Source organism: Somniosus microcephalus, chromosome 11, assembly GCF_052327205.1.
Source record: "Somniosus microcephalus isolate GS21.2 chromosome 11, FLI_Smic_1.0, whole genome shotgun sequence".
Classification (NCBI taxonomy): domain Eukaryota; kingdom Metazoa; phylum Chordata; class Chondrichthyes; order Squaliformes; family Somniosidae; genus Somniosus; species Somniosus microcephalus.
In genome coordinates, this window is record NC_140997.1 from 91,706,467 (window position 1) to 91,722,763 (window position 16,297).

The 16,297-nt window shown below is 47.6% G+C and overlaps 1 protein-coding gene across 2 annotated transcripts in view; it reads left to right on the plus strand.

The window, feature by feature from the left end:
• Window positions 1-16,297, plus strand: part of coro7 (coronin 7) — a 167,867-nt gene that overhangs the window by 134,029 nt on the left and 17,541 nt on the right. For both annotated transcript variants that reach the window (XM_086001018.1, XM_086001017.1), the window contains exon 20: window positions 16,136-16,240. In XM_086001018.1, the coding sequence (XP_085857144.1) occupies window positions 16,136-16,240 (105 nt within the window). The remainder of the gene's footprint in view (window positions 1-16,135; window positions 16,241-16,297) is intronic.

Consider the following 16,297-nt stretch of genomic DNA (forward strand, 5'->3'; position numbering starts at 1 on the left):
TAGTGCTCGTTTTTGGATGTTTATTATCAGTGGGTATCTGCCTAGTTCGGCTCTGCATGCATTTGTTGGCGTTTTTCTTTGGGTGCGAAGGATGCTTCGGCAGAATTCTGCATGTAGGGCTTCTATTGTGTGTTTTTCCCATTTAGTGTAGCTTTGGTGATTTAGCGGGCCCCATACTTCACTACCGTACAGTGCAATGGGCAGGATTATGCTGTCAAAAATTTTGAGCCAGATTTTGATTGGGATTTGGATGTTGTAGAGTTTTCTTTTTATTGCATATAGGGCTCTTCGGGCTTTTTCTTTTAGTGCATTCACTGCTATGCTGAAGCTCCCTGATGCTGTAATAGTTAGACCAAGGTAGGTGTAGCTCATAGTGTGTCCTATAGTGGTATCACTGAGGGTAAACTGGTATTTGTTTTCCTGACATCTGGGTCTTTTCTGAAAAATCATGATGTTGGTTTTCTTTAGATTTACTGTTAGAGCCCAATTTTGGCAGTATTTGTCGAGTAGGTCTAGTTGTTGCTGTAATCCCTGTTCTGTGGGAGACAGCAGAACCAGGTCGTCCGCATAGAACAGGGACTTCACTTCTCCATCCAGGAGACGGAGACCTGGTGACTCGCTTTGCTCCAGCATGTCTGCTAATTCATTTATGTATATGTTGAACAGGGTCGGGCTCAAATTGCAGCCCTGCCGGACGCCTCTTCTCTGGGTGAAGAAATCGGTGCGTTTGTCTCCAATTTTGACCCCGCATTTGTTTTTCAGATACATTGATTTAATAAGGTCATAGACTTTGCCCCCTATTCCACACTGAAGAAGTTTATAATAGAGCCCTTCGTGCCATATAGAGTCAAAGGCTTTCTTGAAGTCGATGAAACAGGCGAATATTTTCCCATTTTTTGTTTGGTGTATATGTTTTTCAATGAGGGTGTGAAGGGTATAGATATGGTCGGCGGTGCGGTGTTTTGGAAGAAAGCCTATTTGGTTTTTTCTGAGGATATTATGTTTGTTAAGAAAATCAAGTAATCTACTATTTAGAATACTGCAGAATAACTTCCCTAGACAACTGTTGACACAGATGCCGCGGTAGTTATTTGGGTCTGATTTGTTTCCACTTTTATATATGGGGGAGATTAGTCCTTGGCACCAGATATCGGGAAAACAGCCTGAGCGTAATATGATGTTGAATAGTTTGAGTATCGCACCCTGCATCTCCATATTGCTGAACTTTAGCATTTCATTTTTGATGTTGTCTGGGCCACAGGCTTTCTTTAGGTGGAGAGATTTTGTTTTTGTGGCCAGTTCTTTCCATGTGATTGGGGAGTCTAGAGGGTTTTGGTTGTCTTTAATTGTTGCTTCTAATGTGTGGAGTTTTTCTGTGACCTGATATTGACTTGGGTTTGTTTTGTTTTTTGGGATGTCTTTGTAGAGGTTTTCAAAATGTGTTCTCCAGATGTCGCCATCTTGGATTGGTAATGCTTGCAATTGTGTTGTACTCAGGCTATTCCACATTTCCCAGAATTGTTTTGGATTGGTGGAGTTTTCAATTTCTTCGAGTATTTTGTGGGTATAGTTTTGTGTTTTGTTCCTAATGGTGTGTTTATATCTTTTGAGGGTTTCATTGTATCTAGTACGTAGGTCCGGATTGTTTGGTTGCCGATGCTTTTGGTTTGATATTTTTCTCAGGTCTTTTCTGGCATTTTTGCATTCGTGGTCAAACCATTTCATATTTTTATTTTGTCTTTTGTGATGCTTCCTCTTCTGTTTCACGAGGTCGGCTTTTACAGCTGCCTCATGGAAGATCATATTTATATCCTCTATGGCCGTGTTTACACCATCTCTGGTGATCTCATATAGATTTTCTTTAAATTTTGAAATTTTACTTGTGAGATCAGGTGAATTTAGTGCTGTGATGAATTTATCTCCACTGTCTGGGGCCCATCTGTATGTCTGGTTTATTTTATGTAGCTTACTGTGTTCCTTTTTTGTGTCTGTAGTTTGGGCAGAAAGTTTAAGGTACACGTTTATTTGGTTATGGTCTGAGAGGGGGGATTGCTGCCTGACAGTGAATGCGTTGATATCGCAGGGGTCCAGGTCAGTGATTGTATAGTCCACCACACTAGACCCAAGAGTTGAGGAGTATGTGAGTCTCCCTAGGGAGTCCCCTCTGAACCTACCATTAACTATGTACAGGCCTAAGGCTCGGCAGAGTTGCACTACCTCCCTACCGCTTTTATTTATTTCACGATCAAGGTTGTTCCGATTTGCGATGGCTGGTGTGACATCTAAAGGGGTCTGGCCAAACACATGGTTGTTTCCCTGTGGGTCTATGAAGTCAGGTTCACAAGCGGTCCTTGCATTTAGGTCCCCACATATTATCACCTTTCCTTGGGCCTGGAAATGGCTGATTTCCATGTGGAGAGTATCAAATAACTCCTCTTCGAAATATGGCGAATCTATTGGAGGTATGTAGATCGCACATAAGTAAACATCTTTTTTTGCTATTCCTATATTTTTATCTAGTTTTAGCCATACGTGTGATTTCCCCTGTTTTACCGGTGAGATGTGTTTGTCCAGTTCTCCCTTATACCACACCAATATTCCCCCGGAGGTTCTGCCCTTGCGTGTTTTAGTGTTCTTTACTGAGGGCACAATGATTTCATGGTACATTGGAGGACAGTGGGTCGGCATGTCCTTTTGGCACCATGTTTCTGTTAACACAATTATATCAATGTCTTTTATAGCTTTTAGGAATTCAGGGTCTGTACTCTTCATCCCAAAAGTTGAGGAGCGGAGGCCCTGGATATTCCAGCAGCTTATGTGGAAAGAACGCATTTAAATAGTTCAATAAAACGAAATAAAATGGACCTATTTTGTGGGATGAGTGTGGAAACACTATTTTCTATAATGCTAAGTGATGATTTAGTATAAATTTCATGAGGCATGCACATATATCTATCTAATAATAGTAATAATACTGATAAGATAACAATAATGATAATGATAAATAACAATATTAATAATTTCTCCGGCTTTCTATCTCTCGTGCTCTCTCTCTCTCGTGCTCTCTCTCTCTCGTGCTCTCTCTCTCTCGTGCTCTCTCTCTCGTGCTCTCTCTCTCGTGCTCTCTCTCGTGCTCTCTCTCTCTCTCTCGTGCTCGCTCTCTCTCTCTCTCTCGTGCTCCCTCTCTCTCTCGCGTGCTTTCTTGTGCTCTCTCTCTCGTGCTCTCTCTCTCTCGTGCTCTCTCTCTCTCGTGCTCTCTCTCTCTCGTGCTCTCTCTCTCGTGCTCTCTCTCTCGTGCTCTCTCTCTCTCGTGCTCTCTCTCTCTCGTGCTCTCTCTCTCGTGCTCTCTCTCTCTCGTGCTCTCTCTCTCTCGTGCTCTCTCTCGTGCTCTCTCTCTCTCGTGCTCTCTCTCGTGCTCTCTCTCTCTCGTGGTCTCTCTCTCGTGCTCTCTTTCTCGTGCTCTCTTTCTCTCTCGTGCTCTCTTTCTCGTGCTCCCTTTCTCTCTCGTGCTCTCTCTCTCGTGCTCTCTCTCTCGTGCTCTCTCTCTCGTGCTCTCTCTCTCGTGCTCTCTCTCTCTCGTGCTCTCTCTCTCTCGTGCTCTCTCTCTCTCGTGCTCTCTCTCTCTCGTGCTCTCTCTCTCTCGTGCTCTCTCTCTCGTGCTCTCTCTCTCGTGCTCTCTCTCTCTCGTGCTCTCTCTTTCTCGTGCTCTCTCTCTCGTGCTCTCTCGTGCTCTCTCTCTCGTGCTCTCTCTCTCGTGCTCTCTCTCGTGCTCTCTCTCTCTCTCGTGCTCTCTCTCTCTCTCGTGCTCTCTCTCTCGTGCTCTCTCTCTCGTGCTCTCTCTCTCGTGCTCTCTCTCTCTCGTGCTCTCTCTCTCGTGCTCTCTTTCTCTCTCGTGCTCTCTCTCTCGTGCTCTCTCTCTCTCTCGTGCTCCCTCTTTCTCTCTCGTGCTCTCTCTCGTGCTCTCTCTCTCTCTCTCTCGTGCTCTCTCTCTCTCTCGTGTTCTCTCTCTCGTGTTCTCTCTCTCGTGTTCTCTCTCTCGTGCTCTCTCTCTCGTGCTCTCTCTCTCGTGCTGTCTCTCTCTCGTGCTGTCTCTCTCGTGCTCTCTCTCTCTCTCGTGCTCTCTCTCTCGTGCTCTCTCTCTCGTGCTCTCTCTCTCTCTCGTGCTCTCTCTCTCGTGCTCTCTCTCTCGTGCTCTCTCTCTCTCGTGCTCTCTCTCTCTCGTGCTCTCTTTCTCTCTCGTGCTCTCTCTTTCTCTCTCATGCTCTCTCTCGTGCTCTCTCTTTCTCTCTCGTGCTCTCTCTCTCTCGTGCTCTCTCTCTCGTGCTCTCTCTCGTGCTCTCTCTCTCTCGTGCTCTCTCTCGTGCTCTCTCTCTCTCGTGCTCTCTCTCGTGCTCTCTCTCTCGTGCTCTCTCTCTCTCTCGTGCTTTCTCTCGTGCTCTCTCTCTCTCTCTCGTGCTCTCTCTCGTGCTCTCTCTCTCTCTCGTGCTCTCTCTCTCTCTCACGTGCTCTCTCTCTCTCTCGTGCTCTCCAATTCCAATTCCAATTCAAATGCTTTATTGGCATGAAAGTTTACAGAGAACCATATTGCCAAAGCTTACATAGCAAAAAGGTACAGTTTTCCAACATTCTGTAGGTGTCAATCGATTTGACATTTGTTGGGTACATACAATATTACTTTTAAACAATATTAATTTTAAACAGTCTTTCTACTTCATTTGGTACGTTCAATATTAATTTTAAACAGTCTTACTTTTAAACAGTCCTCAGGTTGTGACATGTTGTTACATATTTGGCCCCAAGGTATGGTCTGTCTCCTTCTCCTAGGACTAATCTCAATTTTGACAGGTCATCCAATTCCTTGAAATCTGGGGTTGTTTGGCTTAGCTTGTTTAATAATATGTTTCTTGATGTGTTGAATTTTTCGCATTTTAGGAGGAAATGCATTTCTGTTTCAACCTCGCCGGCCAGACATTGATCGCATATTCTATTCTCTCTAGGCTGCCAGGATTTCTTGTATCTGCCTTTTTCAATTTCCAGTTGGTGGTCGCTTAGTCTGTACCTGGTGAGGGCCTGTCTCTGTTTTGTGTCTCTGATGGTCGTGAGGTAGTCTGCCAGTTTATATTCTCTTTTTAGGGCCCGGTAACATTCTAATCTGCTTTGGCTTTCGGTTATTTTGTTCCAATGTTCCAGGTAGGTTTCTTTGCATTGTTTAATGATTTGGTTCACTCGGATTGGTGTTTGGACGGCTGTGTTGGTCTGGGGCTGGTCAGGGTCCGGCTGAGTACTTAGTTTCAGTAGCAGCTGACTCAGGGGACTCTTTTCTGGGTTTAGCTCTTGGGTCTGAAAGGCTTTGAAATGAAGGGTGTCTGGGGAGCTAGATTTGAGGTGATTTAGGAAGTTTAGTGCTCGTTTTTGGATGTTTATTATCAGTGGGTATCTGCCTAGTTCGGCTCTGCATGCATTTGTTGGCGTTTTTCTTTGGGTGCGAAGGATGCTTCGGCAGAATTCTGCATGTAGGGCTTCTATTGTGTGTTTTTCCCATTTAGTGTAGCTTTGGTGATTTAGCGGGCCCCATACTTCACTACCGTACAGTGCAATGGGCAGGATTATGCTGTCAAATATTTTGAGCCAGATTTTGATTGGGATTTGGATGTTGTAGAATTTTCTTTTTATTGCATATAGGGCTCTTCGGGCTTTTTCTTTTAGTGCATTCACTGCTATGCTGAAGCTCCCTGATGCTGTAATAGTTAGACCAAGGTAGGTGTAGCTCATAGTGTGTCCTATAGTGGTATCACTGAGGGTAAACTGGTATTTGTTTTCCTGACATCTGGGCCTTTTTTGAAAAATCATGATGTTGGTTTTCTTTAGATTTACTGTTAGAGCCCAATTTTGGCAGTATTTGTCGAGTAGGTCTAGTTGTTGCTGTAATCCCTGTTCTGTGGGAGACAGCAGAACCAGGTCGTCCGCATAGAACAGGGATTTCACTTCTCCATCAAGGAGACGGAGACCTGGTGACTCGCTTTGCTCCAGCATGTCTGCTAATTCATTTATGTATATGTTGAACAGGGTCGGACTCAAATTGCAGCCCTGCCGGACGCCTCTTCTCTGGGTGAAGAAATCGGTGCGTTTGTCTCCAATTTTGACCCCGCATTTGTTTTTCAGATACATTGATTTAATAAGGTCATAGACTTTGCCCCCTATTCCACACTGAAGAAGTTTATAATAGAGCCCTTCGTGCCATATAGAGTCAAAGGCTTTCTTGAAGTCGATGAAACAGGCGAATATTTTCCCATTTTTTGTTTGGTGTATATGTTTTTCAATGAGGGTGTGAAGGGTATAGATATGGTCGGCGGTGCGGTGTTTTGGAAGAAAGCCTATTTGGTTTTTTCTGAGGATATTATGTTTGTTAAGAAAATCAAGTAATCTACTATTTAGAATACTGCAGAATAACTTCCCTAGACAACTGTTGACACAGATGCCGCGGTAGTTATTTGGGTCTGATTTGTTTCCGCTTTTATATATGGGGGAGATTAGTCCTTGGCACCAGATATCGGGAAAACAGCCTGAACGTAATATGATGTTGAATAATTTGAGTACCGCACCCTGCATCTCCATATTGCTGAACTTGAGCATTTCATTTTTGATGTTGTCTGGGCCACAGGCTTTCTTTAGGTGGAGAGATTTTGTTTTTGTGGCCAGTTCTTTCCATGTGATTGGGGAGTCTAGAGGGTTTTGATTGTCTTTAATTGTTGCTTCTAATGTGTGGAGTTTTTCTGTGACATGTTGACTTGGGTTTGTTTTGTTTATTGGGATGTCTTTGTAGAGGTTTTCAAAATGTGTTCTCCAGATGTCGCCATCTTGGATTGGTAATGCTTGCAATTGTGTTGTACTCAGGTTATTCCACATTTCCCAGAATTGTTTTGGATTGGTGGAGTTTTCAATTTCTTCGAGTATTTTGTGGGTATAGTTTTGTGTTTTGTTCCTAATGGTGTGTTTATATCTTTTGAGGGTTTCATTGTATCTAGTACGTAGGTCCGGATTGTTTGGTTGCCGATGCTTTTGGTTTGATATTTTTCTCAGGTCTTTTCTGGCATTTTTGCATTCGTGGTCAAACCATTTCTTATTTTTATTTTGTCTTTTGTGACGCTTCCTCTTCTGTTTCACGAGGTCGGCTTTTACAGCTGCCTCATGGAAGATCATATTTATATCCTCTATGGCCATGTTTACACCATCTCTGGTGATCTCATATAGATTTTCTTTAAATTTTGAAATTTTACTTGTGAGATCAGGTGAATTTAGTGCTGTGATGAATTTATCTCCACTGTCTGGGGCCCATCTGTATGTCTGGTTTATTTTATGTAGCTTACTGGGTTCCTTTTTTGTGTCTGTAGTTTGGGCAGAAAGTTTAAGGTACACATTTATTTGGTTATGGTCTGAGAGGGGGGATTGCTGCCTGACAGTGAATGCGTTGATATCGCAGGGGTCCAGGTCAGTGATTGTATAATCCACCACACTAGACCCAAGAGTTGAGGAATAAGTGAGTCTCCCTAAGGAGTCCCCTCTGAACCTACCGTTAACTATGTACAGGCCTAAGGCTCGGCAGAGTTGCACTACCTCCCTACCGCTTTTATTTATTTCACAATCGAGGTTGTTCCGGTTTGCGATGGCTGGTGTGACATATAGAGGGGTCTGGCCAAACACATGGTTGTTGCCCTGTGGGTCTATGAAGTCAGGTTCACATCCGGTCCTTGCATTTAGGTCCCCACATAGTAGCACCTTTCCTTGGGCCTGGAAATGGCTGATTTCCATGTGGAGAGTGTCAAATATCTCCTCTTCAAAATATGGCGATTCTATTGGAGGTATGTAGATCGCACATAAGTAAACATCGTTTTTTGCTATTCCTATATTTTTATCTAATTTTAGCCATACGTGTGATTTTCCCTGTTTTATCGGTGAGATGTGTTTGTTCAGTTCTCCTTTATACCACACCAGGATTCCCCCGGAGGTTCTGCCCTTGCGTGTCTTAGTGTTCTTTACTGAGGGCACAATGATTTCATGGTACATTGGAGGACAGTGGGTCGGCATGTCCTTTTGGCACCATGTTTCTGTTAACACAATTATATCAATGTCTTTTATAGCTTTTAGGAATTCAGGGTCTGTACTCTTCATCCCAAAAGTTGAGGAGCGGAGACCCTGGATATTCCAGCAGCTTATGTGGAAAGAACGCATTTATATAGTTAAAAAAAAACGAAATAAAATGGACCTATTTTGTGGGATGAGTGTGGAAACACTATTTTCTATAATGCTAAATGATGATTTAGTATAAATTTCATGAGGCATGCACATATAGCTATCTAATAATAGTAATAATAATGATAAGATAACAATAATGATAATGATAAATAACAATATTAATAATTTAGTGCATTCCTCTCCGGCTTTCTATCAGGCTGTTCATCGTCGTCATGATCTTTCTCAGTTCTTGGTCTACAGTCTGTGGTCTAGAGGGGGGTCTTGGGTCAGGTATAAAAGCACGGTTCTGTTGTTGGTTTTGTATAGGGGGGTGGGGGACATTGGTGGTCCTGTTTGGGTTACGGCTCCCAATGGTAGAGGGGGTGGGAGGGCTGCGTCTTTTGGCAGTGTTTGAGGTTTCTTGCGAAGACCCACATCTGCTGTTTGAGTAGATGTATTTCGTCATAGAGGGCCCTTGTGTTGATGTTTGGATGATGGGCCAGGTAGACGTTGGGGAAGACAGAACATCTCGTGTCGATCTCCCTGTTGGTGTTGTGGATTATATAGGCTGGGGTGTCCTTTCTGGGCAGTAGTGTGGAGATCACGATCCGCGCCTCGGGGAATTCCTTGCTGGCCTTTTCCGCCATCCTGCTCACCGCCCTAGCAGTGCCTTCCTGTAGGGTGCGTAGGTCGTTTGTGCCTGTGTGGATCACAAGCCATTTGGGGCTTCCAAGGGATTCTTTGTTCAGGATCTTCATTGCATGGTCTGTGTTGCTGCACCATTTTTTCAGGACTTGATGACCTGGGAACAGCCTCTGGGGGTCCAGAAACTTTCCGTTGGAGTCGGTCAGCAGGACCGCCTGAGGGGCTGGTTTTTCAGACTGGGTAGCAGTAGTCTGGGCAGGACTCGACTGATGGCTGGTTGTTGGCTGGGTTTCTGGGATATGTTGTGTGGCAGGAGCAGGGTTTGAGGCTTTCGGTGTGTCCTCGTGTGGGGGGGCATCTGACGGGTTCTGTGTCCCTGTGTGTGAGGACTGGGTAGCGGTAGTCTGGGCAGGACTCGACTGAGGGCTGGTTGTTGGCTGGGTTTCTGGGATAAGCTGTGTGGCAGGAGCGGGGTTTGTGGCTTTCGGTGTGTCCTCGTGTGGGGTGGCATCCGACGGGTTCTGTGTCCTTGTGTGTGTTGTTTTTTGGACCTTAAGAGGTTTGTGTTGCCTGCTGAGCCTTTCTACGGCCTCCATCGTTTTGTTTAGCTGGGTATGGAGTTCTTTGATCTTATTTCTTTGTTCCTCTACGGTCTTTCTCAGCTTGTGGATGGTGGACTCGTTTTCCGTTTTCAGCTGTTTGAGTTCCTCCGTCCAGTTCTTGGCCTGTGTTTCTCTGTATTCGTTGAATTCGAGTTCTAGTTTGGACAGACTCTCTTTCAGCAGTTTGTTTGCGTTGAGAGGTGTGGGAGGGGTGGAGATGGTCAGGGAGGTGTGTGTCTCTGCTGGACTCTCTTCTTCTTCCTCCGCTTGGCTCTCATCATCCTCTGTTCGACTCTCTTTTGCCTCCTGTCCATTGGTCCTATTTGTGTCTGCCTTAGTTTTCAACTGGGGGAATTCCTTTTCGAAGAAGTCCAGATTTTCTACATTCCCCTGTATCATGATCTTTCCTTTTTTGTTGTAGTAGCTTATGGTTAGCAGGGGGTCATCTTTATCTAGATTTCCATCTTTACATATTTTCAGTCTGCCTCCACTGCCAATACCTTCGCTGGAGACGTATGCGTAGTATTTTTGTAAAGTCTCCTTCCATGAGGGAACGGAGTCGGTGTAGAATATGAGGTTGTTCTTCGTCTTAATCCCTTTGTGTGTGGTATAGTCAACGTAGAGGACCTCTGGGTTACTTTTTAGTGTTATGTCCTTGTGTTTTTCCTTTGCTTTATTTTTTGTGCATTGCTCAGGATATTTCATTTCCCTGCTCATTGTAGTCGTTTGTTTTGTCTCAGGTAGATAACTTTTTTTCTCTTTTTTGTGTCGTGTTCCACCTTATCCCACTTTTAGGTCCAAAATTGAGAGTTTTTCAGGGGTTCATCTTTGATATAGCTGCTCTTAAAAGTTTCTCTCTCTCTCTCTCACAGGTTCCTGGTTCGGGTTGTTTATCGTTTCTCTCGGGTTTCTATTCCTTTTTTCTCGCGGGTTTGTTGTTCTTTTTCTAGGTTAATTAAATTTAGGTAGATCTAGGTAAAGCTTTTTTCCTCTGGACCCGGAGTTCTCCTCTCTCTCCTCGCGTCGGTCTCAGGCTGTTTCTGCTCTGGTCCCAGCCCCTCGGCTCGGCTGTGCAGTCCCGGCCCGGTGTTTGTCCGAGTTTCTCCGACCCCGGAGTTTCTCGGGTTTCAGGCCCCGGGCTTGCTCGCTCTCCGGGCTTCTGCCCTGGTCCCAGCCCCTCGGCTCGGCTGTGCAGTCCCGGCCCGGCCCGGTGTTTGTCCGAGTTTCTCCGACCCCGGAGTTTCTCGGGTTTCAGGCCCCGGGCTTGCTCTCTCTCCGGGCTTCTGCCCTGGTCCCAGCCCCTCGGCTCGGCTGTGCAGTCCCGGCCCGGCCCGGTGTTTGTCCGAGTTTCTCCGACCCCGGAGTTTCTCGGGTTTCAGGCCCCGGGCTTGCTCGCTCTCCAGGCCCGACAGTCCCGACCCGATCCGGCACCCCTACCTCTCCACTCGCCTCTTTGACTGGCTCGGGCCGCTCCTCCCGGTCTGGGTCTACTCCTGTTGCTGCTCGCTCTCCTTCTCTCCGGTGCCTCGCTTGGCCCGGTTCCTCGGGCCTTTCTCCGGCTTCAGGCTCCGTGCTCCGGTTGCTGCTCGGGCTCTGCTGTGGTGCTTCAGGCTCCGTGTTCCTGCTGCTGCTCGGGCTCAGCTTTGCTGCATCGTTGTCCAGGTTTTTTCCCGGATTTATTTTTCTCTTTCTCGCTATCTTATCTTTTTTCGGGTTTTTTTTTTTTTTTCCTCTTTGACGCTCTTTTGGCGCTCTTTTTTTCCTCGATTTTCTTAGATGTTTAAACTAAACTAAACTTAAACTTAAAACTACACTAAACTTAGCTAACTTAGACTAAAGTTAAATTTAACTTTTAGAACTTTTTAAAACTTTTTTTCCCACTTAGATGGCTAAATTCGGCTAAATTCGGCAGCCCATCTTCAGCGTGGCTCTCTCTCTCTCTCTCTCTCTCCCCCAGTCTCTCTCTCTCGTGCTCTCTCTTTCTCTCTCGTGCTCTCTCTCTCTCGTGCTCTCTCTTTCTCTCTCGTGCTCTCTCTCTCGTTCTCTCTCTCTCTCGTGCTCTCTTTCTCACTCGTGCTCTCTTTCTCTCTCGTGCTCTCTCTCTCGTGCTCTCTTTCTCTCTCGTGCTCTCTTTCTCTCTCGTGCTCCCTTTCTCTCTCGTGCTCTCTCTCTCTCTCTCGTGCTCTCTCTTTCGTGCTCTCTCTCTCGTGCTCTCTCTCTCGTGCTCTCTCTCGTTCTCTCTCTCTCGTGCTCTCTCTCGTGCTCTCTCTCTCGTGCTCTCTCTCTCGTGCTCTCTCTCTCTCGTGCTCTCTCTCTCGTGCTCTCTCTCTCTCGTGCTCTCTCTCTCTCGTGCTCTCTCTCTCTCTCTCTCTCTCTCTCGTGCTCTCTCTCTCTCTCGTGCTCTCTCTCTCTCTCTCGTGCTCTTTCTCAATTCAATTCAATTCAATTCAAATGCTTTATTGGCATGAAAGTTTACAGAGAACCATATTGCCAAAGCTTACATAGCAAAAAGGTACAGTTTTCCAACATTCTGTAGGTGTCAATCGATTTGACATTTGTTGGGTACATACAATATTACTTTTAAACAATATTAATTTTAAACAGTCTTTCTACTTCATTTGGTACGTTCAATATTAATTTTAAACAGTCTTAATTTTAAACAGTCCTCAGGTTGTGACATGTTGTTACATATTTGGCCCCAAGGTATGGTCTGTCTCCTTCTCCTAGGACTAATCTCAATTTTGACAGGTCATCCAATTCCTTGAAATCTGGGGTTGTTTGGCTTAGCTTGTTTAATAATATGTTTCTTGATGTGTTGAATTTTTCGCATTTTAGGAGGAAATGCATCTCTGTCTCGTGCTCGCTCTCTCTCTCTCGTGCTCTTTCTCTCTCGTGCTCTCTCTCTCGCTCTCTCTCTCTCGTGCTCTCTCTCTCGTGCTCTCTCTCGTGCTCTCTCTCTCTCTCGTGCTCTCTCTCTCTCGTGCTCTCTCTCTCTCGTGCTCTCTTTCTCTCTCGTGCTCTCTTTCTCTCTCGTGCTCTCTTTCTCTCTCGTGCTCTCTCTCTCTCTCGTGCTCTCTCTCTCTCGTGCTCTCTTTCTCTCTCGTGCTCTCTCTCTCGTGCTCTCTCTCGTGCTCTCTCTCTCGTGCTCCCTCTTTCTCTCTCGTGCTCTCTCTCTCTCGTGCTCTCTCTCTCGTGCTCTCTCTCTCTCGTGCTCTCTCTCTCTCGTGCTCTCTCTCTCGTGCTCTCTTTCTCTCTCGTGCTCTCTTTCTCTCTCGTGCTCTCTTTCTCTCTCGTGCTCTCTTTCTCTCTCGTGCTCTCTTTCTCTCTCGTGCTCTCTTTCTCTCTCGTGCTCTCTCTCTCTCTCGTGCTCTCTCTCTCTCGTGCTCTCTCTCTCTCGTGCTCTCTTTCTCTCTCGTGCTCTCTTTCTCTCTCGTGCTCTCTTTCTCTCTCGTGCTCTCTCTCTCTCGTGCTCTCTCTCTCGTGCTCCCTCTTTCTCTCTCGTGCTCTCTCTTTCTCTCTCGTGCTCTCTCTCTCGTGCTCTCTCTTTCTCTCTCGTGCTCTCTCTCGTGCTCTCTCTCGTGCTCTCTCGTGCTCTCTCTCTCGTGCTCTCTCTCTCTCTCGTGCTCTCTCTCTCGTGCTCTCTCTCGTGCTCTCTCTCTCTCTCGTGCTCTCTCTCTCTCGTGCTCTCTCTCTCGTGCTCTCTCTCTCGTGCTCTCTTTCTCTCTCGTGCTCTCTTTCTCTCTCGTGCTCTCTCTCTCGTGCTCTCTCTCGTGCTCTCTCTCGTGCTCTCCCTCGTGCTCTCTCTCTCGTGCTCTCTCTCTCTCGTGCTCTCTCTCTCTCGTGCTCTCTCTCTCTCTCTCTCTCGTGCTCTCTCTCGTGCTCTCTCTCGTGCTCTCTCTCGTGCTCTCTCTCGTGCTCTCTCTCTCGTGCTCTCTTTCTCTCTCGTGCTCTCTCTTTCTCTCTCGTGCTCTCTCTTTCTCTCTCGTGCTCTCTCTTTCTCTCTCGTGCTCTCTCGTGCTCTCTCTTTCTCTCTCGTGCTCTCTCTCTCTCGTGCTCTCTCTTTCTCTCGTGCTCTCTCTTTCTCTCGTGCTCTCTCTTTCTCTCGTGCTCTCTCTTTCTCTCGTGCTCTCTCTTTCTCTCTCGTGCTCTCTCTCGTGCTCTCTCTCTCTCTCGTGCTCTCTCTCGTGCTCTCTCTCTCTCTCGTGCTCTCTCTCTCCTCGTGCTCTCTCTCTCTCGTGCTCTCTCTCTCTCGTGCTCTCTTTCTCTCTCGTGCTCTCTCTCTCTCTCGTGCTCTCTCTCTCGTGCTCTCTCTCTCTCTCTTGCTCTCTCTCTCTCTCGTGCTCTCTCTCTCTCGTGCTCTCTCTCTCTCGTGCTCTCTCTCTCTCGTGCTCTCTCTCTCTCGTGCTCTCTCTCTCTCGTGCTCTCTCTCTCGCTCTCTTTCTCTCTCGTGCTCTCTCTCGTGCTCTCTCTCTCTCTCGTGCTCTCTCTCTCTCTCGTGCTCTCTCTCTCTCGTGCTCGCTCTCTCTCTCGTGCTCTCTCTCTCTCGTGCTCTCTCTCTTTCTCTCGTGCTCTCTTTCTCTCTCGTGCTCTCTCTCTCGTGCTCTCTCTCTCGTGCTCTCTCTCTCTCGTGCTCTCTCTCTCTCTCGTGCTCTCTCTCTCTCTCGTGCTCTCTCTCTCTCGTGCTCTCTTTCTCGTGCTCTCTTTCTCTCTCGTGCTCTCTCTCGTGCTCTCTCTCGTGCTCTCTCTCTCGTGCTCTCTCTCTCGTGCTCTCTCTCTCGTGCTCTCTCTCGTGCTCTCTCTCGTGTTCTCTCTCGTGCTCTCTTTCTCTCTCGTGCTCTCTCTTTCTCTCTCGTGCTCTCTCTCGTGCTCTCTCTTTCTCTCTCGTGCTCTCTCTTTCTCTCGTGCTCTCTCTCGTGCTCTCTCTCGTGCTCTCTCTCGTGCTCTCTCTTTCTCTCTCGTGCTCTCTCTCTCTCGTGCTCTCTCTCTCTCGTGCTCTCTTTCTCTCTCGTGCTCTCTTTCTCTCTCATGCTCTCTTCTCGTGCTCTCTCTCTCGTGCTCTCTTTCTCTCTCGTGCTCTCTCTTTCTCTCTCGTGCTGTCTTTCTCGTGCTCTCTCGTGTGCTCTCTCTTTCTCGTGCTCTCTTTCTCGTGCTCTCTCGTGCGCTCTCTCATGCGCTCTTTCTCGTGCGCTCTCGTGCGCTCTCTCTCGTGCGCTCTCTCTCGTGCGCTCTCTCGTGCGCGCTCTCTCGTGCGCTCTCTCTCGTGCGCGCTCTCGTGCGCTCTCTCGTGCGCTCTCTCTCGTGCGCTCTCTCTCGTGCGCTCTCGTGCGCTCTCTCTCGTGCTCTCTCTCTCGTGCTCTCTTTCTCTCGTGCTCTCTTGCTCTCTTTCTCTCGTGCTCGCTCTCTTTCTCGCCCTCTCGTGCTCTCTCTTTCTCGTGCTCTCTCTTGTGCTCTCTCTCTCTCGTGCTCTCTCTCTCTCGTGCTCTCTCTCTCTCGTGCTCTCTCTCTCTCGTGCTCTCTCTCTCTCGTGCTCTCTCTCTCTCGTGCTCTCTCTCTCGTGCTCTCTCTCTCTCGTGCTCTCTCTCTCTCGTGCTCTCTCTCTCTCGTGCTCTCTCTCTCTCTCGTGCTCTCTCTCTCTCTCGTGCTCGCGCTCTCGTGCTCGCGCTCTCGTGCTCGCTCTCTCTCGTGGTCTTTCTCCTGCTCTCTTTCTCCTGCTCTCTTTCTCCTGCTCTCTTTCTCCTGCTCTCTCTCTCCTGCTCTCTCTCTCCTGCTCTCTCTCTCCTGCTCTCTCTCTCCTGCTCTTATTCGTGCTCTCTCTCTCGTGCTCTCTCACTCTCGTGCTCGCTCTCTCGTGCTCTCTCTCTCGTGCTCTCTCTCTCGTGCTCTCTTTCTCTCGTGCTCTCTTTCTCTCGTGCTCTCTTTCTCTCGTGCTCGCTCTCTTTCTCGCCCTCTCGTGCTCTCTCTTTCTCGTGCTCTCTCGTCCTCTCTCGTGCTCTCTCTCTCGTGCTCTCTCTCGTGCTCTCTCTCGTGCTCTCTCTCGTGCTCTCTCTCGTGCTCTCTCTCGTGCTCTCTCTCTCGTGCTCTCTCTCTCGTGCTCTCTTTCCCTCGTGCTCTCTTTCTTTCTCGCCCTCTCTCTTTCTCGCGCTCTCTCTTTCTCGCGCACTCTCTCGTGCTCTCTCTCGTGCTCTCTCTCGTGCTCTCTCTCGTGCTGTCTCTCTCGTGCTCTCTTTCTCTCTCGCTCTCTCTCGTGCTCTCTTTCTTTCTCGCCCTCTCGTGCTCTCTTTCTCGTGCTCTCTCTTTCTCGTGCTCTCTCTTTCTCGTGCTCTCTCTTTCTCGTGCTCTCTCTTTCTCGTGCTCTCTCTTTCTCGTGCTCTCTCTCGCGCTCTCTCTCGCGCACTCTCTCGCGCACTCTCTCGCGCTCTCTTTCGTGCTCTCTTTCTCGTGCTTTCTCTCGTGCTCTCTCTCTCCTTTCTCGTGCTCTCTCTTTCTCGTGCACTCTCTCGTGCTCTCTTTCGTGCTCTCTTTTTCTCGTGCTGTCTCTTTTTCTCTCGTGCTCTCTCTCTCTCTCTCGCTCTTGTGCTCTCTCTTTCTCTCTCCATCGTGCTCGCTCTCTCTCTTCTTTCGTGCTCTCTCTTTTACCTTTATTTGTTCTTTTCCAGATCTTCAGCCTGTCCTGGAGCCCCGATGGACAGCAGCTGGCAACGGTGAGCAAAGACGGCAAAGTTCGAGTGTACGATCCTCGGCGCTCAGTCAACCCAGTGCAGGTAACAACTGCTTTCTCACTTAGCACCTGGCAACACACAGACCCGCGCTGTCTGTGT